Raw genomic sequence first — 24,017 nt, 5'->3', positions numbered from 1 at the left:
CACTCAACCCTTTGTAAGCATGCTTGGAGTGCGGCCACTTTTCTGCTCCAGAGCTTGCGCCCTCATCCCATCCACCATTATCCTGTACCTGCTTTATTGCAGGGGCTGCCTCCCCAGTCCTCTACCTTGGCCCATTGTCCTCAGCACAGGAAGCAGAGTCAGTTCCCTCAGTGGCTTCTATTTTCACTTGGAGTAGAAACCAGAAGCTTTATCCTGGTTTCAGAGGCCAACTGATTCTCGGCTTTCCTTCTGACTTGCCAACCACATTTCCATGCCACCCCACCCTCCTCCCTGGCCCAGCAGTTGCAGTCACATTACTCTTCCCCCAACCATGAGCTACAGGCACGAGCTCTGCGTGCAGTTGGGGACATTTCTCTCTTATCAGAACTGTCTACGTCAGCTGCATGCTGGCATGCTGCTATTCCGCTCAAGGTCCCCGTACAAGGGAGACCTTCCTTTCCATGCTTTGTGGAACCTCAGCCCGTCCCACTGCTATCCCCCATATTCCCCAGAAACTCTGCTCTTCTTACAGCACCTCTCCCCTGAAATGCTACAGGAGTGCCATTGTCTGTCTCCTGGGTTTGGTGGGTGAGCCCCATGAAGACTGCTGTGTGCTGGCTCCTCGAAGAATGTCTATTCATAGCAGGCATCTGGCAAATATTTGTTGGATGGGTAAATTAATAAACGAGACTAAAATAAGGCAAGGCTGAAGAGGATTACAACTGTTAAAAACCATATTTGACTTTTAATTTTGAAAACAAATTAAATAGAGTTAAATTAAAACAGCCCAGATGGTGCAGCAGCTTGGGCTCCACCCTCACACCAGCCTCTGCCCGTGGAGCTCCTAACCCCCTGGCTTGACTCCTCTGTGGTGGGGCTTTCCAGCGAGGGAGCAGGGAACAGCCTGGGTTTGGAGAACAAGTTGTCAACATGGACCCCGTTCTGATCTGTCACACATTCATTCTCAACAGAGATGGAGGCTACAGTCCACCAGGGTTGTAATTATAAATAAATACACATGCAGCTAAGAGAGGATATTAGATGAAAACAACTGAGCTAGCATCTGCCCAAAAATAATAAAAATAATAAGATCCCCATTTTGTTTTTCCTTTTCAGTGTCCTAAAAAGGATCGCTGGGTTTTGGCTAAGAAGGCAGCCTCAGCAGCTGGTTTGACCTTGGCATTCACTGTCAGTTTCTATGAATGAGCAGTAGAAAGCCCAGACATAAATCCACTCATTGGATAGATGCCCTGTGCCCCTTTCCCCCCTCTCCCATGCTGCCCATTTGAGGCCAAGGGGTCAATTTCCAAAGCAACATCCAAAGTGTCAAAGGTTGGGGGGAAATATCCTGCAAGGTAGCTGTGGGATCTAGTCCCATCATGTGGTTTCCTGAAGGCTGTGGGAAGTAAAATCCATTTCAAAATAGGCAGCCGATGCTATTCTCTGAATGTTAGATGTGTGGACTGAGTCCTACCCACCCAAGAGTGGGTTCTGAATGACTCTCGGGCCTGTCCTATGAGTTTTAATGGAGGGGGAGAGCTGTTAGCGGTTAAAAAATAAAAACCTCTTCGGTGGGCTTATGCCCTTTCCTTTCCCCCACTTGGGAGGAACATTGTGCTTCCAACTTGTAGGAGCTGGAGTGAGATGACCACCAGAGGGTGCCATCCAGCCAGAGCCAGGGGCCTCTCAGATGCTGGACACCTAGGCAGCTGAGTCTCTTGGATGGGTGGGGGCAACAGCCTGGGCGTACTGTTTTCTCTGGGGTAGAGAAGGGGTAGTGGGCAGGGGGCAGGCTGGCTTGGCAAGCTTTCCCATTTTGTGTATGATAGAGTGACTTCCGAAGCAGTGAGTGTGTGCTCATCTCCTTTCCTTTCAGTGTCCCAACATTTCCCGCTCTTGTCTTGAGTCCCCTGCTCATGCACCCCTCACAGGAATCCGTGCAGGGAAGGGCTGTGGTTGCTGGGCCTCACTTTCTCAGGAAGAGCTCTGCTTACCTATTACTGTTAGCTCCAGTCCTGAGGTCTGTGATTCTCAGATTCTGGAAAGAGGGCATTTGGCCTCCCCAGTCCAAGCCAGGCAATGGGCATTGCAGCCCAGGGGTATTGGAGAGGCAGTGTGGACACTGGGGTGATGTGGTTCTTAATCCAGGTCAAGCAGTGACCTGTGCTGGCTCTAGGCCCACCACCTTGCCAATTCTGGCACAGGAGGCTTGAGGGACATGGGAAGGGGCTCTGTTCTCCCACAGCCTGAGGTACAGGGGGAGCTGTAGGTAGGCCCAGGCTCCCCCAATGCAGGGCTGGGTGCCAGGTGGGATCCAAGACAGCCTTATGCCCTGTAAACATGAACCGGAGGACAGCCAGAGGTATTTCTGATTTGGGAGCAGCTCTGAGGAAGAGCAGGCATGAAAGAGGAGTGTTGGGGCACCTTCATGCCCCAGTCTGCTCTCTGGTCTTCACAATGTCCTGGCTGGGCACATGCTGTGTAGTCATGCTGGGCCCAAGAGCAGGGTGCCATGGAGAGCCATGCTGTACTCGACAGTGAGGTTTTCTGACCTCCCTCAGCTCCAGCATCACTCCAAGGCAGGGTCACCTGCTTATACAGCCCCACCAATGCAGGGAGCTTCCAAGGAGGTGTGCTGAGCACAGGCTTTGCTGGCCGCTGGAACCCCCAGCCCTCGGTCTCTTAAGCCTTTGGCCATGTTGATGGAGAGAACAGGTCTGGAATTCTGTGCTTAAATTCTCTGGTTATTTTTTTTTTATCCTGGCATCTAGCTGAGCTTTCTTGGAAGCCCTCAGAATAGACAGGAGGTGATGCTGCTCCTCAGGAGTCTGCCTCAGTGTGACTATCAGCCGTGGGAGAGGATGGAAGGCCAAGATCAGGGTCTGAGAAGGAGATTCCTGTGTAGGGAAGAGTAGGAACAATGCAGGTGTCAGCCTGGAGCAAGGTGGAGCTGGGGCAAGCAGGACAGACTGCTCAACCCTGAGCCCCTAGGGGACTCCACAGAGCTTCTCTGGGTTCCCCTCGGAGACTTTTTTGAAAAGCAAGTGGTGGAGATTATTCCAGTGACCCAGCGAGGGCAGGAGGTGGGATGAATCTCTGCCCTGACACATTCTAAGAGACACTGGCCAAGGACTTTAAGTTCAGGGATGACTCCCTCCCAGTAGTCCCAAAGACATGGTGGCTGCTGGTGTCCTGAGACAAAAATCAAAGTATTTGTCTGGCATGAGCCCCTGGATCTGTGGTGGGATCTGGAGTAGTGAATCTGGAAAGTGGTGCTCCCAAAAGGCAAGATCACAAAAAGCCCCTCAAAAACACTTAGCACAATGGGCTAATGTGTCACGCTAGGCACATCATCGGGCTTCTTTTCTGAACATCGCTGTCAGGGTCTGTATATGTCTCAGGTTGATTTCAGTGTCCTGGCAGCCCATTCCACATATAAAACAACCAGGATCAGACAAGTGCCACCAGGTCAAAACAGGAAAATGGTAGCCTGGTAGTGGTGTGGGCTCCAGGGTTCTGGCTCAGTGAGCTCCTTCATCTGCTACTAAAAGCCACAGGGCCACTGATCTGGTGTAGTGTGTCCTCACCACAGCTCTATCTCTGAAGCATTCCACAGAACCAGGTGAGAACTTCCCTCACTGTGGGTCACACATCACAGCCAGCATGACTATCACAATGAGAGAAGGCAGTGCTTGCAGGAGGACCCAGCTGTGTGCATGAAAGCTGCCAGTTAGTTGTTGCGGGTGCAATGGGAAGGGGACTTCGGTCACGCTTCTGCCAACTTTGGTCTTGATCTCCCACAATTAAGGAGCAAACGGAAAAGCCCTCAGAGATGGAGGCTGTATCCCAGACTGGTGCTGCTTGTCCAGTGCCCTGGACACTCTGGCCTTCTCTCCTACCTGCATGCTCAGTCTCAGATCTCCACCGAGGGGTCGGTGAAGCCCTTCTTCCCCTCATTCACCAGCACTGGCTTCTCGGTCCGTGTATGCCAGACCAGGATCTGCATGACCAGAGACACAAAATGAATGGTGCATGTGCCCACCTTATTCCGCCATCTCCTGGCTCCCTGCCACACCCTGCAAGTATTTCTTCTGTCTTCTCCCTTTCCATCTTTGCCCCTTAAACTGTTCTTTATTTCTATCTATGTACACCTGTATGCATGCCTATGTACATTTGTGCATATGCTGTGCATATGTGCATGTATGCATGTGTGCACTTGCCTTAGTGTATGTGTGTGTATACTCAGCAGGGGTTATGGAACACAGATGTCCCTATGCAGAGCCAGTGATCCTTGGGATTCCTCAATAGAAACCCCTCCCCATCTCCCTGCTTAGCACTGTGGCCAGCTTACAATAAGCTACTATCCTGGGTGGAGACGGTTGACAAAGCTGTATTGAGGCCTCTTCTCCCCCCCCCCCCCAATCTACAGAAGGTCTAGAGGTACCTGGGAGTACTTGCCTTACTAGCCATCAGTTCTAAAGAGGGTCTCACCTTGGTGCAGTTTGCTGCCTTGGGCTCCAGGTCATTGAGGGTGACAAGTTCTCGAAGGAGGCTGCTCTCCTGGTAGCCTCCCTTCACACCACGGAGCTTGAAGTAGGCCTGGCTTCGCTGTAAGATGAGCCGCAGGTTGACGGCAAATCCAGCCATGTCTATTGCAAATGGCCGGTGGGGGTCGAACACTGTCTTCCAGCCAACCACCTTCCCTGCCCCATTCACCCTTGGGGCCTCATACCGAAGGCCGCCAACGAAGGCCACAGGCCAAACGGACACCCTCCTTGTGCTGCGCATCTACAAGGTGAGAACCTGAGTCAGGATATGTGTCTAGGATGAAAATGCTACCCTTCCCCACAGGAGGCAGATCACTTCACTTAATGAGTATATGATGTGTGTGGGTCCCTCCCAGTTGGATCTCCAGACCTCCTGCCACTGATCTCTAGAGGAATCCGTAGATGAATCTTACCTAGGCATTCTTTCAGCCGAGATGTTGGTCACCTCAATATGGGTTTAAAATCTGAATTGAGCCTCTCTTTTCAAAACTTAAGAGGCACGCTCAAACTGTCCACCCAAGAGGTTTCTGGTGGCCATATAAAATGATCCCATAAAAAGGTCTCTTTCAGTGAACAAACCTCCAAGGCCAGGACTAGGGTTTGGGAGCCTCCAGCCTCAACAGACTTCCTTTTAATGGGCTGGGTTCCTTTAACCTGTTCTGAGGTTTACCCATTTCTTTCCCTGGTTATCTGCAGTGTGAGTGAGCCCATCCTGAGGTTTCCTGTATGTGTCTATGCATGCCATAGCATCCTCTCATGGGGATGCTTTGCTCCTCTCTTGATCTGGGCCCCACATCCTCCTGTCTCCTTGAACCCACCCACTACGCTCCCTCCTCTGGTCCCTAGCCCACCTCTTCAAAGAGCTCCAGGCTGTAGGTGTTATCATCATCAGCGAAGTACACTACCCCTGGCTGAGTGGAGTTCCGTGGGAAGGTCTCCCGCAGCCAGCGCAGGGCCAAGTTGCGCTGCATGGTGCCCCGTGGGATGCGAGGGTCTCGGGCATCACCTCGCAGCTTGTAGTTGCGGGGTGTCTCCACGTGCAGGTGTGTGTAGTTGAGGCCGGTGTCGCGCAGCAGCCGCGCTGTCAGGGGTGTCCTGCGTGGAGCGTCCTCCACCACCAGCCAGTGCAAGTTGGGCACATGCAGCAGTGTGTTGGCCATTCGCGTTAGCTCTGCCTTCTGCACTGGTCTGCTGTAGGTGGGCGTCACCACGTGGATGGTGGGCAGCGTGTCGGACCACGGTGGCGGCCTCGTGTACACGTACTCTGTGCGCACCACCTCCACGATGTCTCGGTCGGACATGCAATACTCCCTAGGGTCTGCACCGGGTGGTGCCTCACGCCGGGGGTCACTGCCCTCATCTGCAGAGGTGGGAGAAGGCGGTGCGGGGAGGGGGTGGGGGACGAGGGCGCTGGCCTGGCTCTGATACAGGGCTTTCAAAGTCACCCACCCTTCCAAGACAGTCCTGTCCTCTGCCCCTCTGAAGAACTGTTTCCATCTTTCGACCTGAGGTTCTAACCCGTGGTCCTGGCATTCTCATGAAAATTTTCCTAGTTTGGATTGCTGGGATGACATACAAATGACCCCCCCCCCATCATATTTAACATGCCTGAACCTATTTAGATGCAGCTGGCCACCTTCCAGTCATCTATCTCCAGTTCCTCAATGCGTCAGGTTTTAAATGACAGTGTCTTGACTGTCACCTCCAAAGCCTCTGCCTCGTTCTGTGGTGTGGATTCCACTGAGCCAGGAAGTGGTGGGAGTGGGTGGCTACAGCACAATTTGAATCTCAAAAGGAACTTCGGGTTTCCCACAAACCGTCTAGTCAGGTGAGACCTCCCTCTCCTGTCTTGTGCAAGCCGTTCTTTGGATGTTGGTACACAACATAGCATTTAGCTACTGCATTTGGTTCCAGTGGGTTTTACTCATAACTGTCAATATGGTTTGAATCCCAAATGTCATTTGAGTTTAGACATTCTTCCATTTTGGTTAGACACTTCTTTAGGTCTTCCAATTAGTCTGATGTCAGTCTCCCAATTAATATATTATTATTATTATTAATTATTTTGGATTTTTGAGATAGGGTTTCTCTGTGTGGCTCTGGCTGTCCTGAAACTCACTTTGTACACTAGACTGGTCTTGAACTCAGAGATCCACCTGCCTCTGTCTCTTGAGTGCTAGATTTAAAGTTGTATGCCACCACATCTAGCCTAACTAATACTTTCTGGACACATTCATTGGCTCTCTGGACCTATGAACAGTTCTTTTGTCCTAGCATCCAGTAGTTTTGAATCTGCACCCCAAGGATGTCACAAGGGACAGTGACACATGGAAAAGCCTGTCCTTTGGCCACATGTTCACAGACTTAAGGGGAAGCCATTACTTCCTTAGTGTTTTGAAAGTAACCTGTTTCAAGTTGGGGCAGCTCTGAGGACTAAGGTTTTCTCACATCTGGAACATTTTCCTGGTTGGGGAACCTGGCAGGCCTACTAGGAGGAACAATCAGGACTGTTGGCATTCTTGTTTTCATCAGCTCTCTGATCTCCAAGTTATGCTTTTGGGTTTGAAGGATTCATGAGTCAGACACAATGTAGTGCTCACTGCTCATACATATCTCAGCCAGGTTGGTAATGGCCAGAGGGCAGACTTGGAAACCTAGGCTCAGACGCAGCTGTCTGCTGTGACTAACTGCTTGGTCTAGAACAAGTTTATTAGTTTCTGGTGCCTTGATTTCAGTGGCCATAATGTGGAGCTAAGAATACTAGCTAATGCTAATAGCACCTGTTTGATGGAGTTATTGTATAGATAACTACACAATCAAGGGCTTGGACCAACTACTGGGCACAGTTACGGTCAGCTCCTGTGTAGGACAAGCCTGCTTTCTTGTGGCTCCATGTATTTATGTGAGGATGAGATGAGTAAGCCACATGGAAGGGCTGGCATGTGGACACAGAGGGTCCTGGGCCATGGCTCCCCTGTTCTCGCTTGTGTACTGCCATCACCATTAACAACAAGGTTTGCCAAGTGTGGAGTCCAGTGCAGATGAACCCAAGTGATCCTCGTTAGTCTCCTAGGGACTGCTTACAAGCCAGGGACATAGAGTCTGCTACCCAGGCCATAGATCAAATGCTGAGTGAGTGGAAAACAGGAAGTCTGACAGAGATGTAGTTCATCAAAGGGGACTTTGGGGTTTAATTGAAGAGAAACAATGTTAAGGAAAAGGGGATAATGTCCAGGATATTCTGAGCAGGATGCAAGAACATTTATCTGGTAGCCAATGATATTTTGGAAACTGGGGTTGAGGGTGAAGATTTGGAGCCATTTTGGTACAGCCCTCTGTTCTCCAGATCATCCTAAATAGGTAGAAGACAGGGTCCTGGGGAAGTTCTCCATGTGGTAGGGTGTGGCTCCACCCTGGACTCTGTCCTTCCCCCTGGCTCCAGGGCTTTTTGCCAACCCTGAATCCTAAAAGGCACTTGGTGTGATGTCTCTGACCCTCACTCTGCCAAGAGGACGACAGACATGATGTCATTTTATATATGGTAGCTTTAACCCCTCTGGAATGATGTATTCCCAGGATAACAGTGATTCAAAGCTGACAAGGCCCAAAGAGAGGCACTGGGGTCATGAGCAGGGGATGACATCATGTAGAGAACCAAAGTGCCCAGCAAGGGCGGTGGACCGGTGGGACCGCAGGCCTGAGGAACTGCAGGGAGGATGAAGGACTGAGTGCATCCCCTGGCAGAGAGCGCAGCGTAGGCTGTGATCTGCATGCTGTTGTAGCCACATCAGCTGAGGTCTCTGACTAAAGCTGCTCCCAGGCCTTGCCACAGAGCACCCATCTGTTATGGGAAGGACGTGGGCACCTTCTTCTTTGCTCCCAGGAAAGACGGTGCACATTGCAATGGGAGAACTGCCTGCCTGAGATTGTCACAGCAAGGTGGGGCAGAAGGTAGCTTTAGTAAGACTGAATGAGAGGTAGATAGATGTGGGAGGCAAAGAAGGTCTGAGGGTGGAGGTTCGGGTGTGAGTGAAAAAGATGACTGAGGACTCAGAGCCTGAAGGGCACTGTTCTAATCCCAGCTTTTCCCCTTGCTCTCGGGAGACTCTTTGTCTCTTCAGGCCTTTGTCCAGATAGTCTCCTAAGCAGGAAAAAAGGGGGCAAACGACTCGCTGTTCTTGGGTTTCGCAGCACAAAGACAAGCTGGGATGTAGCCCTATAGGTACAGCACTTACCTAACATGCAGCAAGCCCGGGGTGTCCCCTCAACAATTCAGAATTAAAGCAAAAACAACAACAACAACATACCCCCTCACACTCCACAATAGAGGCCAAGACTCTGCTCCTTCCCCAGCACCCCTTTTGAGTGACCTGTCCTTAAGTAATATGGAACTGGGTACTCGTGTTTGTATACGCATTAATCCTGTGTTAATCATTTAAAATTTGACACTGCTTTGAAAATTCAGAGCTTTGTGGACTTTAGAAGGGTCTGCCCTTCCCAGTGGTACCTAGGAAACAGTAAACAACTGACCGCATTCCTGCATCTTCGTCAGACAACCTACAAGCCAATCTTCCTGGGGCCCAAATCATCCAAGACCCAAATACAGGGCAAGTGAACCCACTCTAATATCCAAAACTCCAGAGAAATCGTCCAGTCTATTCACTTTTGAGCCTGGCATGATGATGTGACCAGTAGTCTCAACACTTGAGAGGCTGGGGCCGAAGGATTGCCAGGAGTGTGATGCCAGTCTGCACTGCATAGTGAGTAGTAGGCCACTCAGCGCTATATAGTAATACCTCGTCTTGAAAAAAGGATGCTCTGACCCAACTGTCCACTTCTCAGCCTGCTGAGCTGCTCATATGGCCCCTTTTTAAAAAAAAAAAAAAAAAAAACAAAACTGAAATGACCACATTATAGGTTGTCCTAGCTTGCTTCACTCTCTCTGCTTACCGACCCAGAGTCCCAGTGCTCCCCCATGTTGCCTTGCATATCATGGTCTACCCACTCCTCTTGAGAACCCTTGAGTAACCAATTGCTTTTTCAAGCCAGTTTACTTGCTGTCTGTCTGGATTGTGTCATACTTGATTGTAACAAATCCCAGGTACTTAAAACAATGTGTGTGGGGAGATGGGGAGTGGAGGAGGAGGAGGAGGAGGAGGAGGAGGAGGAGGAGGAGGAGGAGGAGAAGGGGGAGGAGGAGGCTTTCAGTGGAGTCTTAGAGGGCCCAAATTCCCCCAAGGTAAGATCAGGGTCCAGGTGTATAAGGAATGATAGCAGGATAGTTTTTAGGACCCGAGCCAGGCCAGAGTGGGGGTGGGGGTGGGCTCACCCTTGTGCACAGCAAGCAGAGGTGCGAGGCTGCTCTGGTGCCAGACGGTGATGAGCAGAGTCCAGGGAAGTACGATGAGGACAATCGCAAGGATGTCCCGTCTCTTCGGCATCTCCAAGGCTGGCTGCACCCACAGCTCCTCATTACCTGAGCGATGGTAAGGTCAGGGGAGAGTGGCCACGGGGCGCCGGCAGCACAGAGGAGAAAAGAACAGGCATGGGCCGGCCGGCCAGGCACAGGGAGGCAGAAGCCGAACACTGGCCAGCAACTCTCACCAGCGTTCACACCCACCCATTGTGGAAGCAAGTTTGCAGAGTCCAGCCTGACAGGAGCCAGCGAAGGGGAAGTAGTCCAGGGCAGGATCAGGAACCTTCCAAGGTTGAGACCTGTAAGAGAGAGCAGTGGTGGATGGCCAGAATGTGGACACGGGTCTCAGAAGCTGTCCTACTCCAGACCTGCAGCATCCAGAGTTTCTCAACGGAGCACCTCTCTCTCCCCAGAGCCTTTCCTGTATAGCTGCCCGGGTGCATGAGCCTCTGCCCTTCCCTTCACATGCAGGCATGTACAAGAACAGTAGGATGTGGTGCCTAAAGACACAAACTTCAGAAACATATGCCTTGGTTTAATCCTAACTGACCCATGCAGAAGCTGTGGCCTTGGGACAGTTTTATCAACTTTGCATGAGTTTATCAACTATTGATCAGTCACCTGCTTTCCAAAGCTGCTCTCAGAATTAAATGAATTAATTCTCAGAAAGCACTCAGGGTTTAGTCCCTGACAGAAATGCACCAGCAATGCTGGCTGCTGTAACTGTATTAGCATAGGTGGTTTCTTCACAGCTCTGGCCCAATGTCATAGTGAGGTCTCCTTCAAGGGTAGGAAGAAGTGGTTAAGATTGGACACCATGAGGAAGTGCCCTAAGGGCCCTGTAGATGAATTTCTAAACTGTCTAATTAAATAAGAAACACAGAGCCAAATGCAGAGGTAATAGCCAAAGAGATCAGAGCAATAGCCATGACTAGCCTTAGCTTACCACCACACAATAGCTTTCACAGAGAGAGCGTTTTCCTGTCTAACCTGTGCTTCTATTGCCTTCCTGTTCTGCCTTCTCATTGGCTCTAAGCCCAGCCACATCACTTCCTCATCACTGCCTGTCTATACAGACCTCCAGGTCTCTATGGTTGGTACTGGGATTAAAGGTGTGTGTCACCACACTTGGCTATGTCCTTGACCACACAGAGACTTGGCCTGCCATGTGATCGGATTAAGTGCATGTGCTACCACCCCCTGACTCCTGTTTATGGCTTGCTATGTGACTTCTGATCTCCAGGTAAACTTTATTTATTAACATACAAATAAAACCACATTTTAGCACAAATAAAATATCACCGCATTTCCCCCTTTTATTCTAATAAAAAGAAAAAGAAAAAAGTTATAACTAAGAAAAACTATATACAATAAATACAATAACTATATATATATAGTATATAAGCAATAAATACCTCAACAATTTCAAGTCCATTTACATTTGGCAAACTTCTGAGAATAAAACTATTTCATTATCCTAATTTAGTAAGTGATGCACCTGAATCACTTTCTATCCTAGCTTATATTACTAACAGAACTATCTTATGATGTTTTTCAAATTTATATACTTTACATCTCTTTATTGAGTTTCTTTTTTTGAAATTCTTAACAAGGAAAACTGTAACTATAACTATTTAATTTTTAACTAACTATAACTATATAACTTTTAACTAACTATAGCTATGTGATCTTTAACTAACTGTATCTATAACTATCTAATCTTTAACTCCCTCAGACACCACAGGGCCCTCCTCTGTTTATATCTGTAGGGAATTCTTGTTGGGCACCTTCTCCTCACAGGATAAGCCTCAAGTCAGAGCTGGCTATCAGCAGGGAGAGAGGGCTGTTCTCTGAGGAGCTGCCAGGTAGTAGGGAGACACTTCTCAAAAATGCTAGCAGTGAGGGCCCCAAGAAAGACCCTTGCTGCAGAGCAACCTGATGGAATTCACTCCAGGTTCTGCAAAGGAGATGCTGGTAGACACTTCTTTGGAAACTCGCTCTCCCCGTGACAGAAGAGTAAGTGTAGCCAGCTTTCAGCTCCCTTGGGAATGATCACAGCCTGTCCCTCTCTTCCTCCTTCCCTCCTGGGCAGATGCTGTCCAAAGCTGGCCCCTCACCATGCCAAAGTCCATCACTATATGATAGACAGTCACCCTGACAGTCACCCCAGAGGTCATATTGTCTCCTCCACCCGGCCCACATGTGCTCTTGGTCTCTGCCAAGGTTGAGAGTTATGACCAACCAGAATATATTGTGACCCAGTTTTGGAAGTAGTGTGCACCGTTTCTTCTCACAGCTTCTCTCTATCAGTCCTAGTGTTTTCTGGGAGAACAAGGTTTGCTTTCTATTTAAGAGCACCACCCCGGGGGAGCCAGTCCTTCTCATGAAAGGCTCACAGCTTCCAGAATTAGCGTTAGCTGCCCACCACTCCATTCCTTATGGAACGAGACCAGAGGGTTAAAGACCACATTATAAGCCAGTGGTGGGGCACCCAGGAAAGAGCAAATGTTGAGCTATGTGCAACAGCCCCTGAAGTTCCCTGTGGGTGTAGTGTCTCCCCTCTGAAACACAGGTTGAAATTTGTCTTGTGGCATTGATGGGAGGTGAGGTTTCTAAGAGTCGATGATGTAATTAAGAGGGATTAATGTCTTTCTCACTCCTTTAGAGGAAGTTATTCTAAAGCAGGGGTACTCATCATGCCCCCTCTCTTCCATGGCTGCCCACTCACCCTTCTGCTTTCCTCTATGAGCAGAAGCAGCACGCAGTCCTCACAAGACCATGCTCTGACACTTCACCCTCCAGAACTACAGAGCAAAACCCTCCTGTCCTCTATAAGCAACTTGGCCCCAGTGATTCTCTTGCAGGAACAGACAACAGACCACACAGGGAGGCCAGATCTGGCCAGGCCTTCAGAAATGTCTGGTTCTCAAAGGTCTCTGGTGCAGGTAAAGGTTCTGAGTCCAGGTTGGGAAAAACAAAAGAAAGAAGATGATCACTGCCTGACCTCAGCCCGTGTAGGCGCTTTCCTGCATTTATGCCTCTTCTTTTGGGCAACTGCTTGGACCTGTGGCTCACTCAGCTCCCACTTGGGTCTGCCTGGGCCACTGATCTCAATAACCAGCTTTCCTATAGCATTCATGGTGTCCAGTGACAAAGACAACCGACAGTGTTTACTCATCTACTTTGCTCTGTACTCTTGGCTACCCCGAGAGGCAGGTACTGGTGTGCCTCTATTTGCAGTTGGATTCACTGAAGCAAGATGGGTAAGCAATTTGCCCCTGGTCAGAGACGAAATGATAGAACTGGAATTCCATCGAGGCCATGTGGCTGGAAGCTGTTGCCTGGATAAACACTGGCTTAAGAGCCACCTTCCTCTACCATAGCTCCCTGAACTGTGAGTTCCAATATCTGCAGGATGCTGTAGCAGGAGGAAGAAACAGGAAGACACAATGAGAAGGATATGGGCAGGATGTGGGGGCATTAGGAGTGTCTGATTCTATCCCATTTTTTTCTTTGGTCAAAAAAAAAATCTATGAAAGAAAAGGGAGGGGAGACAGAGAGACAAGCTCTAAAAATAAACTTAGCAATAAACCCAGTTGTGCATTAATTACTTTGGAAGCCATTACAGCTTGAAAACCCCATAACTTTAATGGAGGCTATTATAAGCATAGTGGCAAAATTGTGGAGCTAATTACCAGGCGGTTATTAAGTAGAGCAGAGAATGCCCCCAGACTCAGAGAACGCCATCTGGCCAGCAGGGGATGGGTCTACTGGCAATGGTGCCTGGGTATGGGCAGGAAGCCAGAGGTTGGGGCTATCCCTACACTGGACTCTGAGACCAAGGTGGCTTGTCACACAAAGACTATAGTTTCAGTCTAGGACAGGAGGAATGTGGTGATTGTCGGTGGCATCATCACAGACCTCAGAATGGTTTCTAGAGTCTTGACTGGGTCAGGCAGAAGAATCAACAGAAATGTGGGAGAAGGCAGGAGGCAAGGTGGAAAGAATGGATTTGAGAAACAGGTGGCTGAATGGGGCTTTACAATGAGAGAGGACATGTCTGTGTGGAGAGGTGTGGGAGCTGAAGGTCTGCTGTGTTCATGTTTTCCCATGCCATTGCTCACACACATACTCCTGACTGACCCCAGTGACTGCTGGCCTCTCTGTCTAGCAAGTGCAGACATGAGGAGCCTCCATTCTCCTAGTGTCCTCTAAGCATCCCATGAACAGGGACAAAGGTTATATTGTGTGTGCAATGGGTAAGGCTCACTGAGGAATGGCCATGGGATGAGGAGCAAGAGCTGGGACAGTGACATCCCATGTCTTGGGCACCAGGGGTGACCATTCACACTGCTTACCCCCCTGAACTCTACTCTTAGCTTTAAAGCATGGGAGTTGACTGGAATAACTCTAATGAGTTTTCAGCTCTGCTTTTTTAACAACCTGAAGCTATGCTGACTAGGCTCAATGAGGACGAAGACATGTCCTACACGAGGCATGTGTCAGGTGTGCATCCAGTCCAGAGTCAGTTTCAGAGGGCTGCCATTACAGCTCCCTATGGAAATGGATCATGCTGAAAGCCCACACGACTTTGGAGATAGTTGGGGAGAGCTAGTCACAGGATTTGTTTTTGCAGGCTTCAAAGTGCTGTGGGCTACAGATAAAAACCAGGGGTATTGGAGGATCAAAATGAAGAGCTCTTATCATCCAAGGCTGGAGGAATAGTAACAGCTGGCCCAAGAGGGCCAGGGTGATGTGTGAATTGGACTCAATACTGGCCAATTCTACAGAGACAGAATGTCTTTCTTCTGAGCCCACAGGCATTTAAACAATGGCCCTGGTACCTGAAGATGGGCTTATTGATCTCCACTTGAAAAGTATTAATTGTGCATCAAGCCTTTATGCCTAGTAATTCTGTAACATAGTTAGCTTCTTAATTAGAAAACCCATGAAGATGTGTCTTCCAGACTGTGGGTTGTGGTGTTATTTTCAGTGAGATAATTCTTGCCTAGTGTGTGTGTGTGTGTGTGTGTGTGTGTGTGTGTGTGTGTGTGTGTGTTACTAGGCTTAATCCCCAGTGTCATAAAACAGACAAACAAAAGAACAAACAAACAAACAAACACCAATGAAACACTTTTCATCCTTATGCAGAAGCATGTGGAACATTACTGGGGAGCCTGGGAGCCAACACCAGTGGCAACATCTCTTTCTATGGGATCACAGTCAGCTTCTCAGGAGGGCTTGGCGCTGGGGACCCTGGTGACTGGGGAAATTCTTGGCTCTTCTTGGGAGTTGGGTAGAAACAGAAGGATGAGGGTGGACTGTAAAGAGGATAAAGATAGTGAGGTGTCGGCCTTAACCCCAGCATCTCTCTTCCCTACACAGGGCCTCTCCACAGAAATGGAGGCACAGACTTTGTCCCAGAGATCTCCAGGAGTCCCTAATGGGATCAAGGGATTAGTATTGATTCTGCAGGCACTGCTCAGGAAAAGCCCAATGCCAGAGCTAATCAGCTTGCAGCCTAGTCAATCCATACTTCATTAACTCAGCCTCAGCCCTTCAGCCACAGCACTACTGCCTTGGGCCTACAGTCTCTCCCGGGGTGCAGGACACAGGCATTGACTGCTCAGAGTGACAGCCCCTAGAACACACAGGGGGCCTGTAGAGACTCCTGCTCTTCACTCACAGGGGAGAATAGGGAGAGAAAGGGAAGGGAAGGGGTCTTCTAAAAGTTCTGCTCTGAATCCTACCTTGACGCATGGGGTGTGTGTTGTTTGTAAAGCCCAGCTCTTAGACAGTACCAACAGCTCTGCCTGTAGGCGGAGACCTTGTCCTCACCTTGCACAGGAGCTTAGAGAAGCTGCATGATAGGTTCTTATCTCAGTGTGACATGTAGGCCAGGCTGTGGACCTTGAATCCCGATCCCTTCAATATCCACTCCACTTCCTGTGTATGGATTCTTCTGGGTCTTGCTTTCTGGCTCTCCTGGTTCACCCACTCACTGGAGACTTCTGTCTCAGGAAGCAGCTATAGGCTCCCAAAGGCTACAGGGCTTCTTCATTTTACTTCTGTGTTGCTTGAGGAGAGGAAGGACTAGACCAGGAAAGGGCAATGTCCTCCTGCTTTGTGGCCTGGCCCCCGCTGCCTGGCACTTGTGGTGCTTTGGTAAGAAGGGCAACATGAGGCTCTGATCTCCTGCCACCTTGTCTCCTTTCATCTGGGAAACCAAGCCGAGGACTCAAGGAGAAAAGGGAATTACCTTACCCCAGATTTGGTGTGAGCAATGGTCTTGTCTTCCAGCCCAACAGTGTCAAAAACCATGGTGTTCGTTGAATTTTTAAAAAAAGATAATTCCTTTATTTTTCTTTCCCAGAAATAGCCCTGAATTAGATTTAGGTTATGAGTATGTGATAAATGAAAATTGGGTTTTAGCCTAGCATGATTCTCTGCAAGCCCAAGTCCTCGCTAGTCCATGACAGAAATTTAAACAGAATAAATAATGGTGCTGGCTGGGTTTCCTGAGGATACCTGGGTTATGCTAGTGCTCTGGAGACCAAACTACATGAAACATCCGCTTTCCACAGAATTTCTGTGCAGGAGGAGCGGGATCAAACACCCATGTTTTGTCCTGTGGAGCCATCACATGTCCATTCCTATTGTTGGGTATAATAGGCAGGGCATTAGCACTAGATACCTCACTGCTTGGCTCTTGGGGATGGGCAGAGCCAAAGTGGTCACAGCACTTGGAGAGCTGAGGACAGCTGGAAATGGTCAGCCAATCCATGGAGGAGTACCAGTTAAGAGCCACCATGCAACAGAGGTATGATGGGTGACTGTTTTGGCTGAGGGGACAGTACTTGGTGGTTGGGTGGGGGAAAGTGTGTCATGGCCAATGATAGGACAGTGTTTGACAGCATAGGGTCATCCAGTGCTTGCCTCCACAAAGTCTCTGCAAAGAATGCTGCATTCTAATCCGAGGCCAGAGAGAGGTTCAGTTTCCCCACCTCCTTAGCTCTTCTTCCTTGTTTTCTCCTCTTCCTCGCCATGGGCTTCTTCCAAAAGCCATGCCAACTTTAGGGCAGGAATGTCACCGTCCATTCCCCAGGGAATCAAATTCATTAGCTCTTGTGGTCTAACAAGTTACTATATGCTAAGGAACTTAAAATCACACATATTTGCTGTCTTCAGTACTCTAGGCATGGATTGTTGAAGTCTCACCGAAGGATTGGCTGGGCTGCCTTTTTAACTGTAGGATTGACTGGAGAAGAATCTGCTTCCATGGTTACTGGGGTTGTTGGCAAAACTCACTGGGGCCACAGGCGCTTACCTCCCGTAGCCTGTCTATGTCATAGCGCCTTGTCATGTGCAGCTCTCCTCGGTTTGGCCCCTTGTTGTATGGTGTCAGCAAGGAGAGAATCCAGAGTTAGTTGAGCTCCTACATGGTGGCGTGTAACTGTGGTGGTGATAACCACATTCTCTCAGCTAGAAGCTAGTTACAGGAATGGGAGGATATTGATACATGAACACTTGGAGTCCCAGATCATGGGGACAATCTTAGAGGCTGCCTGCCTGACACAAGCAGCCAGGTGGTCCTCTACTTTTTTGAGCTCCTTAGCTCTTCCTTAACCATCATAGATAACATCATAGTAACATCAAGGATCATCCAAGCCAGATGTTATATCATCATCTATGACCTCTCTGCCAGCTCCTTTCTCTTTCCCCTGCCCAGAGAGAATGATCCATGAAGGAATATGGTGCAGTAGTGCAACAGCTTGGGTCCTGGGCATCTTGTGAGCCTCTCTCTTCCTACACTGTGGCAAGGGAACTTTGTTGAGCCTTCCTTTTCTCATGGGACTAAAATGGTGTTTCCCCAGGTAGATTATTAGGCAGTTAGGAAAAATTAGCATAAATAATCTGGCATGTAGTTGATACCAATGAACATACACTCCTGTATCTCTTCAGCCTGGGAGGGGTCTGGCATGGGATTCCTAGCTTGCTTCCCTTGATTACTTCCAGTGAAACCCCAGATGGTCTGCCAGGCCTCCCTTAAAAGAACAAGTGGAGGAAGAGAGGGACTGGGCTTGTCAGAGACAGTCCCTTCTCAAGGGCTATCCTTGGCTTTACCACATGACATGAAGCCACGGACCAGAGTCAGGGTAAAGGCCAGCCCCAGGGAAAGGGGCTCTCAAATGCTCTGGGAGCAAGCCCAGCAGAGCCCTTCCATGCCATGACCCCTCAGCTGGAAATCTGTCCCCCTGCTGTGGCCTCCATGCCCCCCTCATTTCCTTTTGCCAGGCTTCTGCCACTGTTTGGTGTGCCTGAGGGTGAGCACCTGTGTCCAGTGGCTGCTACAGACCCTGGGACGTGGAAGTCTGGTATCAGACTAGCCTCTGGACTTCTACCTACTGCCCTCATAGAGCTGATGGTGTAGAAAGAGATCATCTGGTAAGGGTGTCTCAGATCCCCGCCCTTCATCTTCCTAGGTGTGATATTTATAATTTAAATCTGGAAAGGGTTTGGGACTGAACTTTTCATCCTGACAAGCAGATCATGGCTGATGGCAAGCCACAGAGCACCTACTAAGTGATTTCAGAGGGCATTCGTTCTCTTCATGACACACATATGTACTTGCACATGTGTGCAGAGGTCTAGCATGCCACCTAAGTGACATAGCACAAGTTCAGCTCAGGGTTGGTTCTGGCTTCTAAGGCCTCTTGGAGAACCTTGTGATCAGGTCCCTGTGGGAATGAAAGGCTAGCTCATGTGCCCTTGGCTCCCAGTGCTTGGGCCTGAGATTATTATAAAAGGGATGATGCCAACATGCCAGTTTGCTCTCTCTGCAGTGCTGGAGTAGAGGCAGCCCTCTAGAAATTTCATGAGGGTGGTTCCAGGTTCCAAGTTATCTTGTACTGTTTATCTCATTTAATCATTAAACCCTTATGATTCCAAACCTTCTCTTTCCTCCTTTTTCTTTTAATAGATGAAGAAGCTAAGGCACAGGAGTAGGGATTATATTTCCTCAACTGTGGCTCTGGCACATCTCAGGTAGTGTGGCCCTGGCACATCTCAGGTAGTGTGGGTCTGGCACATCTCAGGTAGTGTGGCTCTGGCACATCTCTTTTACCAGTCTGTTGCTGGCTTCCTATTGGGATAGTCTTCTTCCTGAGAGTGGCAAGTCCTCCCTCTCAGCCCTGGGGCAAAGAGCTCATCCCTGCTGAAGCTGCATGCTTGAATGGCAACTGAGAAACTGAGATGCTCTTGCCCCTGGCTCACCAGGGCTGGTGTGGCCTTACACTTAAAAAAAATCCCAAATAGGACAGGTTTGAAGGTGTGATGAGGCGATAAAACTCATAGGAGCCAACAGACCTCAGTCACAGGTAGACTGTGGGGCAACTGGGTATCACCAACGATCCAGGGCCCACTGCTCACTCCCTGTGCAGGTGCTGAGTGTGGGAGTGAGTGTTGAGCACAGACAGGTGCTTTTCTTTTTTCCCCTTCCCTGGAGGGCCACCAGCCTTCTCCCAGGCATCATCATCAACCTTCAGGAGTTAGCACATCCAAATGCTGGCTTTTCCTCCTACATTATGAGCTCTCTATGAGCTAGTGAGTCTGACTTCCCCCAAACAGAAGTGTTCTCATATCCTCCCCCCACCCACCTCACTGTACTCCCTGGAGACAGGCACAGGACTGGCAGTGTACTTCATTCAATACCACAAAGAGACCATAGGAAGGTTTTGCCTTGCCTATAGATTCTCCGCAGTATAGCAAAATTCTCTTTAAGTGCTTACCCATTCTGCTTTTGGAGAATCTTCCCACCCAGCCTACTGCAATGCTTAGTGCCCCAGGAGAGGCCTGTGGGCTGCTCAGGACATCTGTGGGATGGCTCTGTCTCTAGTTAGTAAATATCCACTGGGCTAGCACTTCCAATGGTTGCCTGCTTAGCAGAGGAGGGACTCAGCCTATTTTGCTACCAGGCAGGCAGCGGGGACTAGTAGAGCTACAGCTGCTCAAAAACAGAAGCAGCAGAAGCCACGTGGGCAGCTGGCCAGGAGGCCTCATCTCTCCCTCTGCCAGGCTGCCATGCACCAACAGTTGGCAGAAGATGGTCCTAAACTGAGAAGCACTGCCATGCCCCCAGAATCATTGGCTCTGAGACAGGGAGAGACCCTAAGGACAGGGGACAGCCCATGGCTCTGCTGCCTCAATAAAGCAGGGGTGAGGGTGCCCATATATAGGGTGGAGCCTGGCACAGATATCTATTGGATCCTTACTAGACCTGGGTACTGGGACCATGCAGGCCAAGGAACACAGGGTGGGTCTCGCCCTGGAACCATGTAGCTGAGCCTTGAGTATGCTGAAAGAGCATGCAGAGCCCTTCAGGCTGTGTCAGGGCTTTGTGTCCGAGAGGCAGGGTGGGTCAGTTGGCCTAGTTTGCCTTCCTAACACTGTCCTTCTCACTCTGATGCTGCTCCAGGCCATTCTCTTCCTTACATCCCCTCGAGACTGATGTCTGTGCTGTGTCTAAAGAAGGGTGCTGGCAAGGTGAGATGCCCCTGGGCCCTGTGCCTTCCTAGCCTTACCCATCGCCCCTCGCAAGCCCACGCATTCCGTGCAGAGCCATCAGATGGTGAGCTTTGTAAGCTGCCATGCACTTGCTGGATTTGATATTCGTCCTCTAAGTCAAATGCGTGCATTCCCACCTGGGACCCAGGGCCCAACACAACACAGAGACGTCACCAATATCTCTGAAGCTCAGGTTCCTGAACTGTAACCCTCACAGGGCTATTTGTGGTCACTGGAGGGAATCCACGGGGAGCATCTGGTTCACAATTAGCACAACCATTTCTTAGATCATGAAAAACAGAAGAGCAGTGGCAGCCAGCACTATCACCTTGTTTTAAAAACAGAACTCCAAGAGTGTGCGTGTGTGTGTGTGTGGGGGGAGGGGCATGAGAGGATAACAGCATTATCAAAGAACATTCTACATATGCATGAAAATATCATAATGAAACACGTTATTACATAAAATTAATATATGCTAATAAAAACTTTAAAAGTTCAGTTGCAACCCACCACCTGGAAAAGATGCAGAGAAGGGGGATACTCCAGTTATTTCCAGGGTTCAGCACTAACTGATTGCAGGGCTGTTTTTCTAGCATATTCCTCCTTCTATAGCACTAGGTAGCACAGGGACTTTAGCTCTTCTCGACTGTAGGTGGCTGGCATGCAGTAGCATGATAAATTGGGGTGGCCGGAGGCAGGCGGGCTTCCCACGTGTAGGAAGATTGTGTTGCCTGGAAGCTGGCACTGTGGCCTTCCTTCACTCTGCTTCTGTTCACAGCAGGCTCCCTTAGCAACTCGCCAGAGCCCTGTTTCATGCATTCTCCCTTACAGCCTTAGGAGGGCGCTGTTCTCTCAGTCTGAGTAGCAGAGGCTTGGGACTAAAGGCCAGAGGAGATGAGAGTCAGACACTGTGGCTGCTCTGTCCTCCATCCTCTGCTGAAGTCTATTTCTTCCTTGCTCTCTTCCTGCACAGCATAGTCCTGCATCCCCATCTAGCTTCCAAGATACCCACTATGAAAGACTATGGATTTCTGTAAGTCCTGTGGCCAAAGCTGTTAAGATGCTAAGATACATCAATGGGGATCTAGGGCTAGCGACTCCCGCACACTATAATTTTTCTGTCCTTTTAACCCAGGTTGTAGGTTCCTGGGAACCTCATTCTTGTTACCTCCCAACTCTAAGCTCTCTCTCCTAGAATGCCTGCTCTATCCCTAAGGTTCATGCTGTGTGGCATCAGCTATCCCTACTGACAGGGTAAGAAATGGTTAATGTGATGTGCTGAAGGTGGTTGGGTGAGCATGCTAATAACTGTGTATTAGCCGGGGTGGCCAGCTTGTGTGTGCCACTCCTTGCAAACACAGCAGGTGTGGGTGTGATGAATGGAGGGTCCCTTAAATCTCATTCCCACATGTGGAGATTATGCTGACACTATCTATGTGTGTCACAGGGTGTATATTACATGGCAAGCTGCAGGGTGGCTATGCATCACTGATCACCTCTCTGGGAAGGAGCCTGAACACTGCAAAGGCATATGCTAAAAGCAGATTTGCCTGCTACACCCCCAGAGGGCTCGCCAGGGCCTCAGAGGCTCTGGGTCCAGACAAAGCTTCTAAAAAGGCAGATAGATTTCACCGTTAGGGCTCCAGGAAGACAGTAGGAGTGATGCTGGTACAGGACATTGGCATCCCTCTGTGGCCAACATGTCTGTGTGGAAGACTCTTCCCTTTGTCTGTCCCAATACTTGCTAAGCTCTTCAGCTCCCAGGACTAGGAAGGTCATACTCATCTTGGGGACTGAACACCCGAGAATGCTTAGGAAACACAGGATGGCTGGAGGGAGCAAACATAGGTCCAAACAGACACCAGATAAAATGGGGCTCTCCTGCCCTATTTGGACTCCTATGACATCCAGCACATAACTTCACTCTGAGTACCAATATATCTGCTGGGTCCTTTCTGCATCAGGAAGGGCAGTTGGGGCCAACTGCTATTGATCCAACACTTTGTACTCCATGCTTGGCAGCAAAGACCCAATCTACTGAATGAATGTTTAAATAAAACGTTGCATGTGCACACAGTGGAACATCACTCAGCCTTCCAAACGGGGGTAGATCCTGACACATGCTACCTATAGATGAACCTTGAGGACATTATAAAAGAAGCAGATGAGTCACAAAAGGACAGATAGTGTAAGTTCTACCCACATGATGTACCTAGAGCAAAGTGGAAGCCCAGGGCTAGGGTGGTGGTGCTTAACAGATGTAGAGGTTCTGATTTTCAAGATGGAGATAAGATGGAAATGGGTTCTGTAACACAGTGACTATATCTGACTTCTGAACTATAAATTTAAAATAGCTAAGATGGTAAGTTTTATGTTACATATTTTTTCTTAGCACAATAAATTAAAAAGAGCTTGTTGTACACATGGTCCATTTCAATCTGGCCAATAAGGACATCCTCATAGGCCCCAGGCTCTGAAGAAGCAGGCCCAGTAAGCTCCCCCTGAAGCTGGGTTAGGCATGGTGTTCTATGTGGTCCCAAGTGAGCTTCTCAGTACCTTTCTGGTTGTCTCTTGGGAATGTCACCTTGAAGAAATCAGTTCAGGGCACACTTATGGGTGCACCCCTTAGAATAATGGGTATTCATATGCGGCAGCCTGCTGTCTGGCAGGGGAGGAGGCTAGAGCAGCGGCCGCTCGCTCTGAGACATACAGGGAGATTTATGAGGGGCAGAAGAAGTTAATATCGACAAGTGATGAGTTAGGAGAGTAATACGTCAGCTTAAGTTCAGAAACTCTGACGGAGAAAGAAAATCACATGCCTAGAGGCTGTTCATCATCCTAAGCAGGCTGCAGAACCAGGGTCTCTGGCCTGTGGCTGAGCTGGTCAGTCCCTCAGCTTCTGAAAACAGTGTCACGTCTACTGTGAGGTCTGTAGGCAAAGGAGGGGAGGGAGAGAGAGAACTGATGGGGCCAATAGGAAGGATGTGAAGGATGCTTAGGGAAGAACAACTATCTACTAGGATGGCCACGGAGATTCTCTGAAACAGCATCCTCCTTGATGTTATAGGAATGACTACATTTACCATGTTCCCCAGGGACCAGGCACCAACACCTCCAGGAAGTAGCTTTGCTCTGACAGGGTGCTGGGGCAATGATGATGGGGGTGGGGCGGGACCGGTGAGGATGATTGCCAATCTCTGAGCCTCGAGAATCAGAAGGCCGCAGACCTGGGCTCTGAGAAGTTAGAAGGCAGGTCTTAAGCCAGTGAGGATCCCAGCCCCTGACCTACCTGTTTCACCAAAGACAGGCACCAGGGTGTCAGGAAAGTGAGAGCATAGTGTGGAAGGAGACGCTAAGGTCTGCGTGGCCTTAGACAAGTGTAGGAAGCAGCCTGGGCCACAGAGCCCAGTGTTGGGGAAGCCTGGTGGCTCAGGCAGCCTGGGCATCCATACACCAGTTCCTCCCATGCTCCCTCTTTGCTGTCCCCACTT

At 49.5% G+C, this 24,017-nt stretch overlaps 1 protein-coding gene across 4 annotated transcripts in view; it reads right to left on the bottom strand.

The window, feature by feature from the left end:
- Window positions 1-716: 716 nt before the first annotated feature.
- Window positions 717-24,017, bottom strand: part of B3gat1 (beta-1,3-glucuronyltransferase 1) — a 28,590-nt gene continuing 5,289 nt past the window's right edge. The window contains exons 2-8 of one of the 4 annotated variants that reach the window (XM_036192222.1): window positions 10,152-10,262; window positions 9,877-10,023; window positions 9,344-9,413; window positions 5,399-5,907; window positions 4,492-4,788; window positions 3,900-4,000; window positions 717-2,897 (exon numbers count right to left, since the gene is read on the bottom strand). In XM_036192222.1, the coding sequence (XP_036048115.1) occupies window positions 3,914-4,000; window positions 4,492-4,788; window positions 5,399-5,907; window positions 9,344-9,413; window positions 9,877-10,020 (1,107 nt within the window). In that variant the 5' untranslated portion in view covers window positions 10,021-10,023; window positions 10,152-10,262 and the 3' untranslated portion in view covers window positions 717-2,897; window positions 3,900-3,913. The remainder of the gene's footprint in view (window positions 2,898-3,899; window positions 4,001-4,491; window positions 4,789-5,398; window positions 5,908-9,343; window positions 9,414-9,876; window positions 10,024-10,151; window positions 10,263-24,017) is intronic. The other 3 variants (XM_036192221.1, XM_036192224.1, XM_036192223.1) reach the window with 3 other exon arrangements.

Source organism: Onychomys torridus, chromosome 7, assembly GCF_903995425.1.
Source record: "Onychomys torridus chromosome 7, mOncTor1.1, whole genome shotgun sequence".
Classification (NCBI taxonomy): domain Eukaryota; kingdom Metazoa; phylum Chordata; class Mammalia; order Rodentia; family Cricetidae; genus Onychomys; species Onychomys torridus.
This window is presented reverse-complemented; position numbering and strand designations above follow the sequence as displayed.